The 20,626-nt window shown below is 34.1% G+C and overlaps 2 protein-coding genes across 4 annotated transcripts; one reads left to right on the forward strand and one right to left on the reverse strand.

Annotated features, from left to right (window-relative positions):
- Nucleotides 1-6,864: 6,864 nt before the first annotated feature.
- On the forward strand, nucleotides 6,865-14,948 carry LOC111409925 (beta-Amyrin Synthase 1). Of its 2 annotated transcripts, none has more exons than XM_023040043.1 (18): nucleotides 6,865-7,028; nucleotides 7,202-7,469; nucleotides 7,776-7,961; nucleotides 10,474-10,563; nucleotides 10,664-10,861; nucleotides 10,941-11,025; nucleotides 11,107-11,273; nucleotides 11,539-11,841; nucleotides 12,058-12,177; nucleotides 12,367-12,489; nucleotides 12,618-12,716; nucleotides 13,259-13,315; nucleotides 13,435-13,481; nucleotides 13,565-13,708; nucleotides 13,797-13,974; nucleotides 14,233-14,313; nucleotides 14,426-14,509; nucleotides 14,669-14,948. In XM_023040043.1, exons 2-18 carry the CDS (start codon nucleotides 7,269-7,271, stop codon nucleotides 14,789-14,791), a joined length of 2,286 nt encoding a protein of 761 aa, XP_022895811.1. In that variant the 5' UTR covers nucleotides 6,865-7,028; nucleotides 7,202-7,268; the 3' UTR covers nucleotides 14,792-14,948. The 2 variants fall into 2 exon arrangements, with proteins under 2 accessions (XP_022895811.1, XP_022895812.1); XM_023040044.1 differs by having other exon boundaries at nucleotides 7,253-7,469.
- A 41-nt stretch (nucleotides 14,949-14,989) lies between these two features.
- On the reverse strand, nucleotides 14,990-16,723 carry LOC111409926 (cyclic pyranopterin monophosphate synthase, mitochondrial-like). 2 transcript variants are annotated; one of them, XM_023040045.1, is made up of 3 exons: nucleotides 16,609-16,723; nucleotides 16,178-16,300; nucleotides 14,990-15,846 (listed from the first exon to the last, which is right to left on the reverse strand). In XM_023040045.1, the coding sequence occupies exons 2-3, from the start codon at nucleotides 16,289-16,291 to the stop codon at nucleotides 15,250-15,252; spliced, it is 711 nt and encodes a 236-aa protein (XP_022895813.1). In that variant the 5' UTR covers nucleotides 16,292-16,300; nucleotides 16,609-16,723; the 3' UTR covers nucleotides 14,990-15,249. The 2 variants fall into 2 exon arrangements, with proteins under 2 accessions (XP_022895813.1, XP_022895814.1); XM_023040046.1 differs by having other exon boundaries at nucleotides 16,683-16,707.
- Between the last annotated feature and the right edge of the window lie 3,903 nt (nucleotides 16,724-20,626).

Raw genomic sequence — 20,626 nt, forward strand, 5'->3', positions numbered from 1 at the left:
TATCATTCTAATTTAGAAAGGAGACAAATTTAACCTTATGTAATGTCCTAAGAACGAATTGGAACACAAATAAATGAAAGATATTCCTTATGCATCTCTTGTTCAGAACTTAATGTATGCTCAGGTTTTTGCTAGACCAGACATCAGTTTTACTGTTGAAATGTTGGGTAGGCATCAAAAGAACCCAGGACTTGATTATTGGAAAGCTGCAAAGAAAGTATTAAGATACTTGCAAAGAACGAAAGACTACGTGCTCACTTATAGGAGAAACTTGGAGGTCATTGGACATTCAGATTCAGACTTTGCTGGATATGTGGATACTAGAAAGTCTATATTTGACTATCTATTTCTTTTGGCTGAAAGAGTTATATCATGGAAAAGTGCGAAGAGGTACATTCACTATGAAAGCTGAGTTTGTGGTATGCTTTGTGGCCACAATTCAAGAAAATTGGTTGCGGAACTTTATCTTAGAGCATGGGATTGTCAACAGTATTACCAAGCCGCCGAAACTTTATTGTGACAATTCTGCAGCGATCTTCTTTTCGAAGAAAGACGAGTACTCTAAAGGTACTAGACACATAGAATGGAAGTACTTTGTCGTTAAAGAAGAAGTTCAAAAACAAAAGGCATCGATTAAACATATTAGCAACAATTTAATGATTGCAGATCCACTAACGAAAGGATTGCCATTGAAGACATTTAATGAACATATCGAGAGAATGAGCATTATTGAAAATGAGACTTTGAGCTCATTTATGTTTGTTTTTGACAAAAAAAAAAAAATTATTCTTGTTATAATTGTTGGTACATGTACATGAATGTATTATGTGAATGCCGACAGGGATAATCTTTTCGAAGACACTATTGTAATGTAATTATCGAACTTCTTATTACGTGCCATGTGAGCTGGGAACTAAAATTGTAGTGCATGTAAGGAACTATGTTGAAATGAAGATGTACAATCACCATGACTCTTATTAGTTTTTACTTAAGGATAATATATTAAGTGACCAATGTATGAAGCATTTTAGCTTTTCATATGCGCATTATGTTATAGACCTCATAACGATGTAATATTACATGGGCTAAGTGGAAGAATATAAGACCAATTCATGTGGCCCAAGTAAAATTATTAATAAATTAATTAAAGTAGTTTATTGTTGCTAAAACTCTATTGGTCCATTGAGAAGTGACAGTTTTATAATTGTCTATTTTGATGGAAGTTGGTAGTTTTTATGGCCTATGAGAAACTATTTCTCTCTGCCTATATACGTAAATGGAACCCATCAAATTAGACATTCAATTATAGAGAAGAAATGAAAGAAAATAGTTTCTTGGTTTTCTTGTTTCTCTTATTTTGCAGGTTTAAATTATTCAAATTATTACATTGATCAATGTATGTTTTTTGATCAATTAAATTAAATTTCTATGTGAAAATCATGAATTCTTAAAATCTCGGTATTAGAGTTAATTGCTTACATTTCAAACTATTTTGCTTTTAAGTTTGATCGATCCGTCGTCTATAGGATCGTTTTGGAAATGGAGATTTGTAGGAAACAGGCAGAGAATTGCACGGAGGGGTAAGATTTGCTGACTAATGCTCCAGGATTATTATTTATTTATTTATTTATTTATTATTATTATTATTATTTTTGGTGGCTGTTTTATCTCTTTGAATTGTTTCAGATTCAAACCTAGAATCCACATATGAATAGTTGTAACCCTTCATGAAGAGTTGCATGAAAATATTTGCATTTTAGTGAATTTGAGTGAATACAGACTTTGGAATTAATTTTGAGAAGCAAAAATTAAAGAAGATAACTTCGGTAAAATCTCGAGTCCGAGCACTTTTCCTCATCGTACTAATTATAAAAAAAATTCAAGATTGGTAACATTTTCTTAATAATAACACAATTAAAATCACTCAATTGAATTTTGTATTTTTGAGGTAGAAGCTATGTTTGTTAAAATTAATAATTAGGTAAAACAGTCATCCAAGAAAATAATTCGCCACTGCAGGGACGCAGCCTGATTTTCAGGCAATTCTGGGCATCGTGTGCAGGCCATGTCCGGGACGCGTCCTGGCCACGGCAGGGACGCAGCCTGATTAACTCTTTAGGTCCACTTTATTACTCGTCTTACGATTTTTGACGAATAATACGAAATAGGACCTTTGCATGCTTAAAAGTTGTGAGTATTTTGCGTCCTTTAAAAAAATAATAATAAGAAAAATAGCAACCGCAAAAGTTTGCACTTACATTACTTTCATTAATTGATCACTGCAAACCATAAATTAATTTCCACCAAAGTTGGTGATGAACATCTAGTAACGGAAAGAAATTGAGGGAAAATTGAAGAAGACCTTTCTTCATAAATGCAGAGAAATTATAATCTTCCTGCATTTATTAAAAGGTTGCTTCTTCACAACTAATTTCGTCCACAGATTTGATTTTCCACCAAATCAAATTGATGCTTGACAATGATCTATCATCAATAATACAACACATTCATTTATTTCTGGGCTGTTAAATCAACATATATATTTATTAGGGACTGAGCTGTTAAATCGGGCCAAACTTGGCGGTGGCGACTGCCGAGGGCCAGAAATAAATGAATGTGTTATATATTATTTATTTTCTGCCCCTCCAATAGGGGCGCCGATTTGACCCTGGCTTTAAGTCGGGCCAAATCATTTTACCCATTGATTAGAAGTGGAATCGATTTTATTTGGATCTTTCTTAGGGCCGTTTGGAAATGATTTTTTCTCCTAAAAAATTGATTTTTTGACCGTTATTTCACTATTCCAGTCATCATATTTGATTTCTTCTCTCACACGTCGACCCCACTTTTCTCCTAACAGTCAAAAAATCAATTCTCAAAATCACTCCCAAACAGGCTCTAATCTATTTTCATATCAAATAATCTGAAATGATTTGAAATCAAATTTTTTTTTCTTTTCTTTTGATTCGGTTTGATTTTAAATCACAATTTAGCTACATAAAAATATTGGGCTGTGCTATAAGCAAGACACAATGTGAGGGGGTTGTAACATCGTACAACCCTTAGGGATGGACAAACAGCTTAACCCAAAAATATTACCTTGCAAACATGTAAAAATAAAATATTATATGAAATCTCAATACAATGTTTAAAATTGAATCCTTCTAATATATAGATAAGGAAAATATTATTATAAATCATTATTTATCTTTAAATGGTCAACCCAAGCCCATTAGCAATAAATTTGTTGATCCATGATGAACTAATAAATCAAGTCTCTTGGGTAGAACAAGTAACTATACCTTGTTCGAATTCTTGGAACGGAACAAAAAAAAAGTTGGGTCGAATGAATAAATGGATAGGGATCTATGGCTTCAATTAATTATGGGAACTATTGTATTTCTTATTGGGTGAACTGTACGTTTTGATTCCAAATGATTTTTTAAATAGAAAAATCTAAACTCCAAACTGTTGCATACTACTCAAAATCGAAAACCTTGATGGTTGCACGTGAACACATACCAATATTGTCCAATTTGAAGATTTTTTTTTGTTCACCCCTAATATTTATCAGTCGTGCTATACATACATTAAGTTTGACAGTTTCTTTGATACATTGATTTTAACAATACATTTGTAAACAATAGCCGGGATTTTTACACATATGCAGACTATCAAAATTGCTATCATCTAGTAATGTACAACTGACTTAATTGATTCTTTATATAATCACGTCTTCACACATTTTTGCCCCCGGAATTGAAGTTGACACTTTTCTATAATCTAGTACCATTTCGCATAACGTGAATTCTTAGGTGTGGTGATAGATAGAAGGACTACGAGTACTTTACCATGCCAAATTTGTACAATTCCAACTGAATTTGAGCACATGTTTTGTTTCCTTTTAAAATAAAACTCTTTAATTCTCATATTTATTTTCAAAAACATATTTACACAATAAAATATTTTTGGTTGAAATTTTATGAAACTTTAAATCTTAGGGCTTGTTCGATAGTGATTATAAGAATTGATTTTTTGACCGTTAGAGAGAAAAGTGAGTTCCACCCGTGAGAGAAGAAGTAAAAAATGACTGTTGTAGGAAAATAACGGTCAAAAAATTGATTTTTTGGAGGGTGAAAAATCATAACCAAACATGCAATAATGTTAAAATTTATGGTTAAAATTAATCAAAAATTTATCAACCTTTTAAGCAAAATCAGACAGACTTTTAAATTATTCTAACTGATTCTAGTCAAAAAGTAAAAGTTTAGATTACAATAATTAAAAGCATGAAAGATGCGCACAAAATTCATGTCAGGTTCCTTTTTTGTGTGAAAAATTTGATTTAGGAATAAACTAATGACACTATTGGATGCTTTGACCTAGTCAATTGGGTCGAAATTGGATGAAAAATATTAATTTCATGTTTGGTCCTTATATTTTAAAATTATTTTTTCTTTAAATTTTTTTTGAACAATACATTTCATCAGCTTTTGTTAAAATTTACTAAAAGTCTTATTTTTATCTAACCCAAACATGAGTTATGTTTCCACAGAAACGTTTTTTTGCTCATGGTAAAAAGTCTTATCTTGCCGCTTAGAAAGAATTATACTTACAGTTCTCACATTTCGAAAGAATCATAAATAAGGTTCTCCTATCATATCAGCAACTAAGCAGACTTATCATGTCCATTGTGTACAAGAGAACAATTTCATATATTTCTATATAGAAAAGAACACGGTCTAAGCCCTTAAGCTTACTAGTTTTGAGCCAAATTCTATCATTTAGCGGTCATCATTTTTCTTATGGTAATTATATTGAAGATATCATACTTTTTGTTTGCTGTATCATATTTTAATTGCGTTAAGTTCTCAATTTTACTCATTATTGTGCTTATTCTTAACTTTTTCATCACATTTTCGTCCTAAACCTTTCAATAATTAGCACATCTTGTCACTATTGCTACGATTTTTGTCCAAAAATACCCTTAAGATAGATATAAAACGACTTATTTGTTCCTTATAATTTTAGATAAGAAAAAACAAATACAATTTCGAACAAAATATATGTCCATTATCAAAGTACGCCAAAAGAATATTTAACAGAATGTTTCATCCTAATTTATTGAATTGTTGGCTATAAGAATACAATGAATAAAAGTTGGGGATACAATTCGAATATGGCATAATAAATAAAGGGTTATGCTAAATATACATTATGGTATTCATAAGGGTGTCTATAATGTACAAGTGACATATCATCACTGGAGAGTTGAAAAATAATTTTTTTTTTAACCTCCCAATCATGAAATTCCACATGTACATTATGATATCCATAATGTACATGTAGAATTAACCATAAATAAAAGCTATGGTGTGATGTGTGAATATAACCACCACTTTCTTATTATGACAAAAAAATAATTGTCAAGATAATATATTTTACAAGTGTTTAAGAGATTTGTTTAGATTAATTTTTCTAAATTTTATCTTTATCTTGAAATTTAAATTAGAATTTTCTTTCTTTCTTTCTTTTTGTTTTTTAAATTAGAATTTTTTTTTTTTTTTTTTTTTTTTTTTTTTTTTTTTTTTTTGATAACTTAATAAAATTGGTGGAGTTTTCAATTGATCAATTCATTTTTATTTGATTCAATGAGATTTTGAATTGGGTTTCTCATCCATTACATTTTCTGACTGCATCAACTAATCAGACAAAATTTTGAACAAAATTCCTAATGTAATGCTTCTTAATCTCGATCATTTTTCTAAGGCTCGTTAGTCAAATATTATAAAAAAATAAAATTAAAATATTTGTTTAAATATAGATACCATTTAGCATTAATTCAAAGTTAGAGTTCAAATGGAAGACTAGGAATTGACGAAATGCGTCCCGTCGCACTCTTGATTTGCTATGGAATAATTTCTTTAGGTTCACACTAAGAAAAGTGAGCTCCTCTACTTTTTTAATTTTCAATAATTCTATAATCTAAATATTGACTTCGAAGGTACCAAAATTAGTCTTCTCCTATCTAATCGTTTCTTTAACATCCATAAAGTTGTGCTTCTTGGCTTAAAAAAACAAAAAAAGAAAGAAAGTTGGTATCTCCCCAAGAAAACGGTTATAAGTGCATCGGGTTTAACAGTCACCACGATACTTATGATGTTAAATTTGGCATGATTAATTTTGAAACATTTGTAAACTTCAATGACTAATCTTTGTTTGCGTCTCATTTCTTTTACTTGAATTTTTCTTTTCAAAAAATGAGTGAAGAACAAGAGGAGAGTATTTGCGGATGTATGATTAAAATGATATTTGACTAAGTTCGTTTTCCAGAAAAAAATAATATATGAGCTAAGTCATGCTCACGCTCAATAAATCCTAGTACTGCCCCTAAGTATAAAAAATAATAATAAATTCATAATTAATTTTTTAGATGACAGGTTCAAGAAATTACTTAAAAACAAAACATTATTTAAAGGTTGAACCCCAACCTTAAAGGTCCCCCACTGTCCCTGTCCTGAAATATCGTGAGGGGGGTAAATCGCAGATTATGCCTTCAAGGGTATAGGGTGGAAGGCTGCTTGTACACTTGTACTTACCCAAAAGCCAAATCCATATTTCAGGATTCGAACTCTTGACGTGACAGTCTCAAACAAAGCTGAATTTCTCCACCCTCCTCTTTTACCACTTGGAGATGTGCGGGGCAAAAACAAAACATTATTTTCATTTATTGTTAGTTGCCTAAAACAGATTTGAATTTTCAGCCTAAGTTGTGACGCAATATGCCATGTACTTTTCTACCTTCTTAATTACCACCTAAAAATCTTGTTAGTGCCGCGCAATATATATATACATATGAACTTATGCGATTAATTCTCTAACAAGTCCTTCAGCATAATCCTTCTTCATTTTGCCATATGCTTTTATACCTTCCAAATTGGTGTTCTACCACCGTTTTCTTGATACAAATTGGTTTTCGCCAAAACTCTTCGGTTCAAGAATATATCGAGCGAACTTGAAATTAACAGGTATCTCTATTTTCTTCTTCCCTCTCCATGCATTGATGCATTGAGTAAAGCACTTGCATGTCTTTCATTTTCATGTAGTCGACCTTAAATTTATTGAGATTAAAACTTAGTCTGTTGCGGTGGAGTCTGCTCATGCAGTATGCACCTACTGATATTGTGCTTAAAAACTGTAGGCCATCAAGAAAAGATATATAAAAATATTAAAAAAAAACTTAAAACTTCAGGGGAACTCAGAAAACGATGTGGAAATTGAAGATTGCAGAAGGGGTTGACAGTCCTTATTTGTATAGCACAAACAATTACGTGGGACGTCAAACGTGGGAATTTGACCCTGATTATGGGACTCCAGAGCACCGTGAGGAGGTCGAAAATGCTCGCCGGGAGTTTTGGAACAATCGCCACCGGGTGAAGCCCTGCAGTGATCTTCTATGGCGGATTCAGGTCTAAAAACTTTCCCCTCAGCTTCTTGTCTCTCAATCATGTAATAATTGACTAATTCCAAGAGAGATTGATGTTTCCTACTTGTCTATTTGCGTGTACATAACACTGACACGTGTGGTTTAGTTTTGCACAGTTTCATGATAACAGTGTTATGTGAACATGGATCAAGAATTGAAGTTTCCAAACATGATTTTTTTTTTTTATTCTATAATACTATTCAATAAAACAATAATATTATTGTCTTTTCTTTGAAATAATTAGAAGAATATTAACTTTCATTATCGTTATTATAAAATTTATATGCAGTTTTTGCGAGAAAAGAATTTCGAACAGACAATACCTCAAGTGAAGGTGGCTGATGGCGAAGAAATTACCTACGATATGGCCACCACCACGTTGCGGAGGGCGGTCCACTTTTTCTCAGCCTTGCAAGCTAGTGATGGCCATTGGCCGGCCGAAAATGCGGGTCCACTCTTTTTTCTTCCACCTTTGGTGAGTCCTATTATATTCTTTAATACTCGCCCAATAAGCAATCAAGTCGTTATCTCGAGCAATAAACATAGAATGAAATCAGAAAAAAACAAGCAAAGGCAACGTATGATGACATCCCCCGGCTGCTACGGTTTTTCACTGTAACGGAGAACAAGAGTACAAACCGACCACCTAAAATCCTTCATATGGTAGAAATATAAACGACCTAATACATACTCAGCCCCTATTTGTTTCCCTTTATAGTAAAACTTTTTAAATCTCATACTTATTTTCAACGATACATTTATACAAGAAATATTTTTTGTTGAAATTTTATGAAACTTTAAATCTTAGTGCTTGTTTGATAGAGATTTTGATAATTGATTTTTTGACCGTTAGAGATAAAGTGTGTTCTACCTGTGAGAGAAGAATTAAAAAATGACGGCTGAAAAATAAAATAACAGTAAAAAGAAATTGATTTTAATTGACTTTTAAGCTGTACCAAATAAGCTCCTCCATGTCAATCTACCAAGAAAACTATTAATGCGAAACATATATTAATTGTTTGAGAATGATTCTTTATTACTGGATCAAGATTCTGAATCTTGAATCTTGAAAATCAACTTGAAATCCCCTTTTTTAATGGTTTCTTGCTTTCAATCTTGAAAATCAACTCGAAATCCCTTCTTTAACGGCCCACACTTTATTTTAAGTGCCATAAGCCCAATTACTTAATTCTCTATTAGATCACTTTAATTTTGGATTTAACTTTAAAATAGCCTTTATACACAATAAATTATATATGTCAGCCCCACATGACAAATTAATAATTTCTCAACAATCTCCCACTTAGAACACATATGTTACCTTAAAAATGTATATAACCTTATGAGCTCAATACTTTTACTATCATAATTAAAAAGCATCTCCAAACAATCTTGTCAATTAACTAGGCTCATATAGTATCAAAGCAGTATTCATTACAATTATCATAGCTAAACCTTCAACGATCACATATATCAACACAGTCAAATGACATAAATCAAATGTGGATCCTTAGCATGGAAATTACATGCAATGCGATCTGAACATATCTATTTCCAACTGATCCTACCTCATTCTTTAATGAAATCAACCATAAATTTTAATCAGAGTGAAAATTGAACTGAATACTTTATTACTGAAATAAACTTGAATGTGCACAACGAAAATCATATGTCAAGAAGACAACATCCAAAATTACAAACTCTCACTAAATTGCCATATAATAAAAAATGCAATACCCATATGAGCAATATGCTCATGAAAGACTTTGAGTGATAGCCCCTTAGTGAGCGGATTCGCAGTTATAGAGTTTGTCATAATTATTCCATAGAACCTGAACACTCCAAATTATTTTTTCGACAACTAAGAACTTAATGTTTATAAACTTTGACATCATAAAGCTCCTGTTGGAATACAAGCCTGCTATTGTCACGGAATAACTAAAGTGGGCTTCCAAATTCATCCAAAATATGCAGCTTAATGACAAAATTTTGCATTCATATTCTATGATCAAAATTAGAATATTCAATGATCTCCAATTGATTTGATTTTTCTGAATGTGATCCTTAGTTCTCTATAAATACCGAATATCCTAATTGGTAGCTTTCCAAATATCTATCCCAGAGTTATTTAAATATCTGTCTAGTATTCAACCAATGAATGTCATATCCAGATATATGCAAACATTAGTATACATTAAACTCCCAACTATTCAGCACAAGGAATTTTCTGTATTTTCCTTTCTTTAATTTTATCTTTGGGGCATTAATTGAGGCTAAACTTGTCTCCTGTAGTAATAGGGGTATCACCCGGTTTACATACCTGCATCCCAAATCATTTAAGAACTTTATCGATATAGCTCTTTTGCGATAATCCAAATATACCTCGAGAACGATCCCAGCGTATTTATATCTCTGACACAAAAGAGGCATCACTAAGATCTTTCATCTCAAAATTCCATGACAGAAATATCTTAATTTCATCCAATAATCCTAGATCATTATAGGCAAATAGTATGTCATTGACATCCGATACCAAAAATTATATTTACTCCCACTAAACTTGCGGTATACACCATCATCGATTGTCTTTATCTCAAGATCAAACGAGATAATTATTTGATGAAAGTTACAATGCCATTGACGGGAAACCTGCTTAAACCCATAGATGAATTTCTAAAATAGCTTAAGATCAAAATGTGTCACAAATGCCATAATAATCCTAAAGGAGTCTTTTATAGAAATCGAAGAGAAAGTCTCTTTAAAGTCAATACCTTTCTTTTGAGTATAGCAATTTGCAACAAGACCAGCCTTATATCTCTCCACATCACCCTTTAAATTCCTCTTGGTTTTAAATATCTATTTACAACCAATGAGTTTCGCACCTTTAGGCAATGAGATGAGTTATCAAACATTAAGCAGGAACACTTTAGTATTGAAGTGGATCGATGCAATTTCGATGATGCAAAATCTTAGCATGGAATATGCAGGTCATGTGTGTGTACATTACTGGCCATCTCAACACCGTTTTTCCGGCAGAACATCGTAAAGAAATTCTACGATACCTATACTGTCACCAGGTGCTACATCTAATTTCTCGATATAACTTCAATTCAGATGAATTCAATTATGTATCTTTAGCTTTTTAATGATGGATTAATGGCCTTTTCCACATAACAGAATGAAGATGGTGGCTGGGGTTTTCACATAGAGGGACATAGCACAATGTTCTGTACAACACTCAGTTACATATGTATGCGTATACTGGGAGAGGGACCTGATGGTGGGCAAAACAATGCCTGTGTTAGAGCAAGAAAATGGATACTCGACCATGGCACTGTCACAGCAATACCTTCATGGGGAAAGACGTGGCTTTCAGTAAGGAGGATTAGATGCACTCGATAGTATTAAGGACTTTGTGGATTATGCAACTTTAATACTAATTTTTCTCTTTCAGATACTTGGAGTGTTTGAGTGGTCTGGAAGCAACCCAATGCCCCCGGAATTTTGGATTCTCCCGTCATTTCTCCCTATGCATCCAGGTTTGCCCTGTTCTAATTACAGAAATCCACTTAATTTGGATAAGAATCTCAGCTAATGATGATTTTTAACAAAAAATGCAGCCAAGATGTGGTGCTACTGCAGAATGGTTTACATGCCAATGTCATATTTATATGGAAAAAGATTTGTTGGTCCAATCACGTCGCTTATTCTACAGTTGAGAGAAGAGTTGTATGATCAACCCTACAATGAAATCAACTGGAGGAAAATACGACACTCGTGTGCAAAAGTAAGTCGTCATAGTATGTTTTATTCAGCATGAAATCATCACTGTCACTGCAGCCTGCAGGAACACTAATGTAGAAGATCTAGAAACTAGGTAACAGAATCTAGGTCACTAACAAAAAACTATGTCAGCTACTGTCAAATGTGTGCCTTCTGTTATGAATTCTTAAAACTTGAACACAAAAAACCTAATTTTGAACACGAACAACCTATTCAACTCCTTTCCAGGTTGTTATATACCCGATCTGAACTATACAATGTTAATGCAGGAGGACATGTATTATCCCCACCCATGGATACAAGACTTGATTTGGGATAGTTGTTATGTACTTTCAGAGCCTCTCTTGACTCGTTGGCCTTTCAATAAGTTGAGAGAAAAAGCTCTTCAAGTAACAATGAAGCATATTCACTATGAAGATGAAAATAGCAGATATATCACCATAGGATGTGTGGAGAAGGTGTTATGTATGCTGGCTTGCTGGGCTGAGGATCCCAATGGAGATTATTTCAAGAAGCACCTTGCCAGAATCCCAGACTACTTGTGGGTAGCCGAAGATGGAATGAAGATGCAGGTACATCCTCTTCGGTTAAGTCTTTGCTGAATCAATTATTAACCACCTAAATGTTTTGATAACATCACTTAGGATATAGGAATCTGAAACTAGCGTGCATATACAAGAATAAAATGTTTGAAATACTTTAAGTACCATGTTTCGAATTTGATAAAGTTGAAATATTTGGTTCTGACTTGCTGATTAAGACATATATTATTAACCACTGTGATGCAGAGTTTTGGCAGTCAAGAATGGGATACTGGTTTTGCCATTCAAGCACTGCTGGCAAGTGATTTTACTGATGAAATAGGGGAGACTCTAAAAAAAGGGCATGATTTCATCAAAAAGTCTCAGGTAAAAAATTTAACAAATTAAAACACTACATTAAGATAGAATCTATGGGTACTTTTATTGGGAGGATTGGATAGAACTAGACGGTATTAAAGAGGAAAAAGAAACTCGAACTTTGTTTATTATTCTATTATCCAATACTATGTACCGAAGATAATTTTTTAGTTGTATACTTACACTGTATACTTGCAGGTCAAAGACGATCCTTCTGGAGACTTCAAGAGCATGTACCGACATATTTCTAAAGGATCGTGGACATTTTCAGATCAAGATCATGGATGGCAAGTATCTGATTGCACAGCAGAGGGGTTAAAGGTCTCCATCTTTATCTAGAGACTAAGCTCATTTTATTTGAGAATTTTGCAAGAAAAAAAATAAAAATAAAAATTGAATCTGAATTCTTAATAATATCTGGTTTACCTTTTTCCATTTGAATTCATCAGTGTTGCCTTCTCTTCTCAATGATGCCTCCTGAGATAGTTGGTGAGCAAATGGAACCTGAAGGGTTATTCAATTCTGTCAACTTATTGATTTCCTTGCAGGTATGATTTGATCTTTTCCCGTAGTTCCAGTCAACCCTGCAACCAATATATACTACTTAGCTTTTGTAAAGCTTAGTATAATTCATCCAAGTATAATGTACCTGCCCTTTCAATTGCTCAGTAAATCAAGACCCCATAATGAATAAGTTGAAATGGATCATAAATTCATAAGGTAGAAGTACCATAAGATGGACTATGGAATCACAACATTCAAAAACTTAAGTTGTTAGATAGGAAAATACATTTAAATTCAAGACGCCTCCTTACATGCAGGCCAGATTCATATTTTTCTATCAACGGCCAATCACATGAACAATTTTCATAAATAGGTGACGGGAAGACTTGAACCGATGGAATCCAATACCATATCGAGTTATCTCATCTAAAAAGTAAAGTTATTAAAGAGAGGGAGGGAGAGAGATGCATTTAGTCTTTACGTAGATAAAAAAATGTTTCTTTAACATGCCGTTTTTCTGAACCCTTAATTGTGACAACCACACTGAGTAACAACCAGAGATCTCAACATGTTACGATGAATGCAGAGCAAAAATGGTGGTTTAGCTGCATGGGAGCCTGCTGGAGCCTCAGAATGGTTGGAGGTAGTTTCTTCTGTCAAAAGTTCATGAATTTTAACAAAATATTCAGTATTCAGATGTTCCAACTGTATCATGTCTATGAAAACAAAACGAAGTTAATAACTGCTTTCATTTTGCCGCAGTTGCTCAATCCTACGGAGTTTTTTGCTGACATTGTCATTGAACATGAGTAAGATTCATCCACCTGTCTTTTCCTTCTAAGGAACGCGTTTTATTCATAGCAAGAGCCCAACAAGAGTTTTTATCCTGCAGGTACGTGGAATGCACTTCATCAGCAATCCAAGCTCTTGTACTATTCAAGAAATTATACCCTGAACACCGGAAGAAAGATATAGAAAACTTCATTGTAAAGGCTGTTAGATACCTTGAAGACATCCAGAGGCCTGATGGTTCATGGTATACTTTCCTTCTGATTATTTAGCGATATATTGATGCGTTAAGCATTGTTTGGCAGTCTTTATCACATGAACAAGCACGTGTACAGGTATGGGAATTGGGGGGTGTGCTTCACATATGGTTCCTGGTTTGCTCTTGGAGGCCTAGAAGCAGCAGGAATGAGCTACAAAAATTGTCCAGCAGTTAGAAAATGTGTCGAATTTCTACTAAAAGCACAGATGGATGATGGTGGCTTTGGAGAAAGCTATCTTTCCTGCCCAAAAAAGGTAGTTCCTAGTGCCTACTATTCAGCAGAAAATCTTGTTACCATCTACAGAACATTTAGACCGTAAATGCATGTTCCAAATGCAGTAATCGACAATATAATGAAAAATTAAGTTTCTTTTTCTTTCTCAAAACTGCTCGTTGCCAAACATGCCATAATATTTTTAGACTCGTACACACACTTTGGATCCAATGAAAGAACGGAAAATAGAGCATATATATAAGAAACGTCTCCTTATTTTCTGAGTTTCATTGAACAGGAATATGTCCCTCTTGAAGGAAACCGCTCAAACTTGGTACATACTGCCTGGGCTATGATGGGACTTATTTATTCAGGCCAGGTTTATCTTCTTTTACAGTATTCTTCCTTGAGTTATTAATTATAATGCTGTTAACTGATTTTCTTTTCATCAAAAAATATAATCACCTTTTTTCGGAAAAAAAAATTGGCAGGCGGATAGAGATCCTACTCCTCTCCACAGAGCAGCAAAACTTTTGATCAACTCTCAGATGGAAAATGGTGATTATCCCCAACAGGTAAACTATAATTAAGCGTCCCGCATACCTTTCTTAATTTATAATTTTTCATATTAAATTAATTAAATAAGAACTTGCAATTTCACAAATTCAATGTGCTCCCAAACCCAAGTTACATGTTTCGTATAACTAACCATCACATTGTTCATGTATTGGCAGGAAATCACAGGAGTTTTTATGAAGAATTGCATGTTACATTATGCAGCGTACAGAAACATATACCCATTGTGGGCTCTAGCAGAATATCGAAGAAGGGTTCTATTACCATCCAAAAAGATTTAAAGCCTATAAAGTTTCTTCTAAAAGCATTCGGAATAATCCTTGTTTTATTTTTCCAGTCAATATAAATAATATGTACTGGTGTGATATACTTTGTACATTCGATTGTTGTGTACTAAACACGTATTTACTGTACGTGTGCTTGAAAATTTCACGTCAACACACATCCAAAGAAAGTAGAAATGTCATCTCCAAAACAAAAACTACAAAACCTGATGTTGCTTCATTGCCAATAAATTCGAAGTAGATTATACAAATGGCAAATCCATAACCCCATAAGAGATATACGTCTGATTCAGACATTCATTTAACCAGTACATCGTCTGAAAAGCCAAACAGATATGACACCAAGACAACAAACACAGAGTATCGTAACATGAATAGTTCTTAGCCGGAACAATGCACATAAACACGGAAATGCATCTAATATTTAGACAACAAAAGTTCCCACCTATGGAAATTCATTTCTTCCTCGACCAATCCCCACTTTTCCCACCACTTTTGCTTTCAAGCCGTATATCTGTAATGAGGATATCTTTTGAAGCAGCCTTGCACATATCATATACTGTTAGACCAGCAATAGTCACAGCTGTCAAGGCTTCCATCTCCACCCCAGTTTTGCCATTTGAAGCAGCTTCACTTTCTATTTCCACGCAAAGGTCCTGAGGACTCAGTGTCAAATTTAAAGCAACGTGTGACAAATTGATGTTGTGACATAGTGGGATGAGGTTGCTCGTTTGTTTCGCACCACAAATTCCAGCAATTTTTGCTACACCAAGAACATCTCCTTTTTCCACCTGGTTGGCTGAGACCAAATCAAACACCTTCTGCCCCAGAATAACTTTGCAACTTGCAATGGCCACTCTCTTTGTTATCTCTTTGGGAGAGATATCTACCATTTGGGCTTCACCTCTACTGTCAGTATGAGTCAAGCCAGAGGATGATATACTTTGTGTCACATGAGTTGGTGCAGATTCTGAATCATGAGCCATACTTTGGTTGTCTATAGAACCAGCAAGACTAGATTTTGGAGGTTCACCAAACACAGATTCCATTTCCTACATCCAATTACACAGTTATTAATAAACTTTAAAAAATGTTGTTCTGTCAATCTATAGAGCTTCTAGACTATAATTACTCCTTTCATCTTACTTTAAAAGCAATTTTTTTTATGTAGTATCTTAATCGTTTGACTTCTTAAAAGAACTTTATGTCCACTTGTTAAGCTTTAGATAACAAATCATAATACCATTTATTTTTCAGTATTCAAAATTTCCAAATATTGTCGATTTCTACTTTGTTTACAATCCTACCGAGAGTGTTTATTTTAATATTAGATGAATAAAGAAAAAAAAAATTAAGAGATCACACTAGCACATGAAAAGATACCTTATTGAGCTCTTGAATAGCTTTTGAAAAATCATAACCGCTATTGCTTCCAAATAACCTACTTCTTTGTAGAGGCCTAAGTGTTTTAGACGAAACTCGACGGAAAAACATCATTTCCAGAGCCTGCATTGCAGTAAACAAAAGTGTGAGGGGGAGGAAGATCAAATATAAGTTAATACTCTCAATTTTCTTATTCAGACATATTCACAAACAGTTGAAAACTGTCAGTGCAAAGTTATGCAGTAGCATATTAAAAAAAAAAAAAAGACACCCCTAAAATTTGGCATCGGATTTCTTTCTATGATTATTATAATAGAAATTCAATAATCAATCTATAACCGAAGATCGGCTTATATTTTCATATATGTGATAAAGAATCACAATCATATGTAAAGTATATTCACAAATATAAATATGATGTCACCACCTACATTAAAGATGAGGGTTGCACCCCCGTCTATTTCGAGTTTTCACAAAGATTTCCGGTACAAATTTAGAAGAAAACCTTGCGAGGTGATACGCGAGTTTATCCTAATTTGAAAATACTTGTTTAACTGGCTTATGATTTAAAAAAATAAAATAATAATAATAATAATCAGTTTTTTCTAAAATTAATAATTTCCATTTTTTTTATTTCAGATTTTTTAAAACAACAAGAGACGGAATTTTTTTTTCTCGTCAATTGCGAGTTGATCACGGTCAAATTTGAATTATTGGGTGTGTTTGTCACCCATTATTTGCAAAGAATGTACTATGAAATAGTGACTGATGTTGAAATGTGTGGTTAAAAAAATGAAATTTTTTTTATTTACTTATAATATTATTTTAATGAAGAATGTGTGGTTGAAAATGAGTACTGTGGGAAAAAAAATAAGAAAGAATGGAAGAGAATGAATGACAAACATGGACATTATTTGTCTTTGAAAAAATGGGAAAACGTGTCCACGGATAATATACAATCCTATTTTTATATGCAATGCACAAGAAGGAATGTGAAAATTATCAAACTAGTCAAATTTTACTTTTTCACTTACAAAAATGTCACTTTTTTTAAGTCATTGCAAAATTGTCATATTTGGACTTTTTTTGCCCCTCTTACTAAGTTTAATTCCGTCTGAGTCCTTGTTTAAATATGACATGACAACACTTGAAATTGTACAAAACCTCTAAAATGTCAGGTACTTGGAGAGAAAAAAAGAAAAAGAACAAAACTGGTGAAGGAAGAAGGTGAAACGACCAAACGAAACGAAGGAGGAGAAGAAGAAACCAGTGTTGAAACACAATCCCTTCTCTCACACATTTTCCTCTTTCATTGGAATCATCCCCTCCATCGCACTTTCCCTTCTTTCACCGCCGACGAAGACCAAGAGCAGTCCGTTGCGTGATACAAACCGGCGAAAGGCGAGACTCCCCTCTAACATTCGAATCGTCGAACCACCAGCCATCAACGACCGCCATGGGTCACTTCACCGTGGACGAAGACCATCATTAATTTCTTCAGGTTGGTGTTGTAGTAATTTCATGCAATTTTTTCTCACACATTCTCCTCTTTCATTGGAATCATCCCCTCCATCGCACTTTCCCATCTTTCACCGCCGACGAAGACCGAGAGCAGTCTGTTACGTGATACGAACCGGCGAAAGGCGAGACTCCCCTCTGACATTCGAATCGTCAAACCACCAGCCATCAACGACCGCTATGGGTCACTTCACCGTGGACGAAGACCATCACTAATTTCTTCAGGTTGGTGTTGTATTCATTTTATGCATTTTTTTCTGAAGAAGAGGAAATATATACATAAAACGGCATATGACAGTTTAATATATCCATTGAACTCGGGAAATTAGTTCTACTTCGAGATTGTTCATATTATTAGACACAATGGTTCTTTCTGTATTAGTGTAATTTGTTTGAGTATAGTTGAGATTTCATTGTTTGAATGTATTGGGTAAAGTATGTAGGGATTTATTTGACTGATTTGAATATAAAATTGCTGTAATTTCATGCTTGCTCTTCGGTAGAAGATAGAATGAACATTTTTCCCCCTTTGCACATCTTTGTTTGAAGTGCTTTTGGGAAATGATTATAGTTGTGGTTGTTCAATAACCTACTTGGGAAATTTTGGATTAATTGAGACTTTAGGGTTGAATGTACCAATGGCGAACTATATTCCAATTTTGTGTTGAATTTTTGAAGATTTAAGAGTTGAATGTTTAATCAGTAGACAACTTTTGATATACTTTTCATAATAAATGAGGGCTTTTGTTCGATGGGATTTGGGTATTTTTCTTTTCTCAGCATAATCTTGATCTCAATGAATTAGGTTTTGACAAAGCTTCCAAATGTGGTGTCCAAAAATGTCGAGTTTATAGTACTTGCTTTATCAATAGTCGTTGTGAATACCATAGTGTAATCCGATCATTTGTTGACAAAGATCTGTTGTTGTGGTTTTATATGTCTTACTTCTAGACAGTTGTGATGATTTCTGGTATAAGATGGTGGCGGCGGCAATAATAAGATAGTATAAGTTACAATTTGAAATAAATTATACACACCTTATCATAATTTAATATCATCACTTACCAAAAACATAAGTGGTTATTGTTGCTGGGCTTTTGTTTGTATTGGACAGAAGAGATGCATATCGAAAATCTTGTGCTTGTGCAATTTTGGGTCCCTCTTGTGAAATTGAATTTTCATGAAATTTCGATGGATAACTTTATACGTATGTGGCAATTTTTGGTGCAGCCAACTCCTGCGACTGCAAAAGTCGATTTTCTCTGCTAAGTTATAAAGAGGATTTAGTTTTTTATGATTTGATTTGGTTGAATACAAACTATCTGATGGTAGGATTTGGTTGCTTAATTTGATGGGATGCCTAGAATGAATTAATAGTAATTTTCTTCCATTTCGTTTATTGTTTTAAGTATTGTTGAGCTAAATGAGGTGTACAAAATGGTGTCATTGATTGTCTTAAGTATTCATGAAATAGTTGATGTGTATGATACTGTGTCCTACCTACTTTGACCTCTAAAATTATTTCGTTCAAATCACTTGCATACATGTCCTTCATTGTGTCATATTAACTCTCCATTTGTGTCTCATAAGTACGGTTACTATCTCACGCTAGGATTTCGTTGCTCAATTTGATGGGATACGTAGGATGGATAAATATTAATTTTCTTTCATGTCATTGATTGTCTCAATTATTGTTGACCATGTTGAGGTGTACAAACTGGTGTCATTGATTGTCTTAAGTATTCGTCAAATAGTTGAGGTATATGATACTGTGTCCTACCTACTTTGACTTGAAAAATTGTTTTGTTCAAGTCATTTGCATATATGTCCTTCACCGTCTCATATTGATTCTCCATTCATATTCACGTACATAAATTTGTTTCCTATATTTGATAATAAGTACGGTAACTGGAATGGCTACGAATCCTAGCATGCATGTCTACCTTCACACATCCTCCGTTATTACTTCTGAAACATACTTCTATGTGGCACTGCCTGATATGTTGAACTTGCACCCCGCAGCACGCATAGTAACTCCCAGTGAACTATCGACCTCGACACTTGACTCTCTATTTTTCTCGATAGTTAGCCTATCATTCCTATTTCAACATTAACCGTCGGTATCGACAGATGTCCACAAACAGTCTGTCGATACCGACGTTTGATCTCTATAGTTCTCGATAGATCATCGTATCCATAATGTTGAATCCTTATAGCATTAGACATTATACAACATTGTTTATGTTTATAATCTAATCTCATGGGTTTTGTCAACGCACCTAGCAGGGCAGATGGACTTTGAATTCCTGATTCCAGAAGACGCACGGTTGCGGGCTCACATTTCCCAACGCAGCAACCTCAAGTACGTTAAGATCGTGTAGATCATTTTGACGAGCGGCAACGCGAGGACTTTCGCAACTCCCCCCTCGGGTATCTGGTTGATATTCCAGACATTCAATTCTCTGCCCAGCTAATCCTACAGCTACTGTTTAGAATAGTCCGCACAGAAAAGGTGAACAAGCTTTGGTTCAATGTGCAAGGCCACCTGATGAGATTCGGTCTACAAGAATACTCTACTGTGACGAGGTCAAGATGTAGTCTCTTCCTGGAGGGGGACGATTTCGATCGATTGATTGAGAGGAAAAGGTTGAAAGAGAGGTACTTTATGTCCAATGACAAGGTATCATTGGCACAACTACAGTCTACTGTTGCCCGACCGTCGACGACCCGTGCTGATCACTACAAGCTAGGGCTGGTTCTAATTGTCAAGGGAGTATATGCCAGATAATAACGTCGGAATCCATTTGCCATTTTTATCAATGGTGGACGACCTGGACTTCTTTTTTCCTTACCCTTGGGGTAGAGTTGGATATAGGCGATTGTTGCACGGGTTCCGGGGTAGCTTTGCAAGAAAATTCCAAAAGGCCAAGA

This window comes from Olea europaea, chromosome 15, assembly GCF_002742605.1.
Source record: "Olea europaea var. sylvestris chromosome 15, O_europaea_v1, whole genome shotgun sequence".
Taxonomy (NCBI): domain Eukaryota; kingdom Viridiplantae; phylum Streptophyta; class Magnoliopsida; order Lamiales; family Oleaceae; genus Olea; species Olea europaea.

Coding starts and splice junctions, on each gene's coding strand:
- LOC111409925 (XM_023040043.1), top strand. CDS start 7,269: ATGTGGAAATTGAAGATTGCAGAAGGGGTTGACAGTCCTTATTTGTAT. Junction 7,962..10,473: donor TCTTTTTTCTTCCACCTTTG/GTGAGTCCTATT, acceptor TGGAATATGCAG/GTCATGTGTGTGTACATTAC. Junction 10,564..10,663: donor GATACCTATACTGTCACCAG/GTGCTACATCTA, acceptor TCCACATAACAG/AATGAAGATGGTGGCTGGGG.
- LOC111409926 (XM_023040045.1), bottom strand. CDS start 16,291: ATGATGTTTTTCCGTCGAGTTTCGTCTAAAACACTTAGGCCTCTACAA. Junction 15,847..16,177: donor CTATTCAAGAGCTCAATAAG/GTATCTTTTCAT, acceptor AATTGGATGTAG/GAAATGGAATCTGTGTTTGG.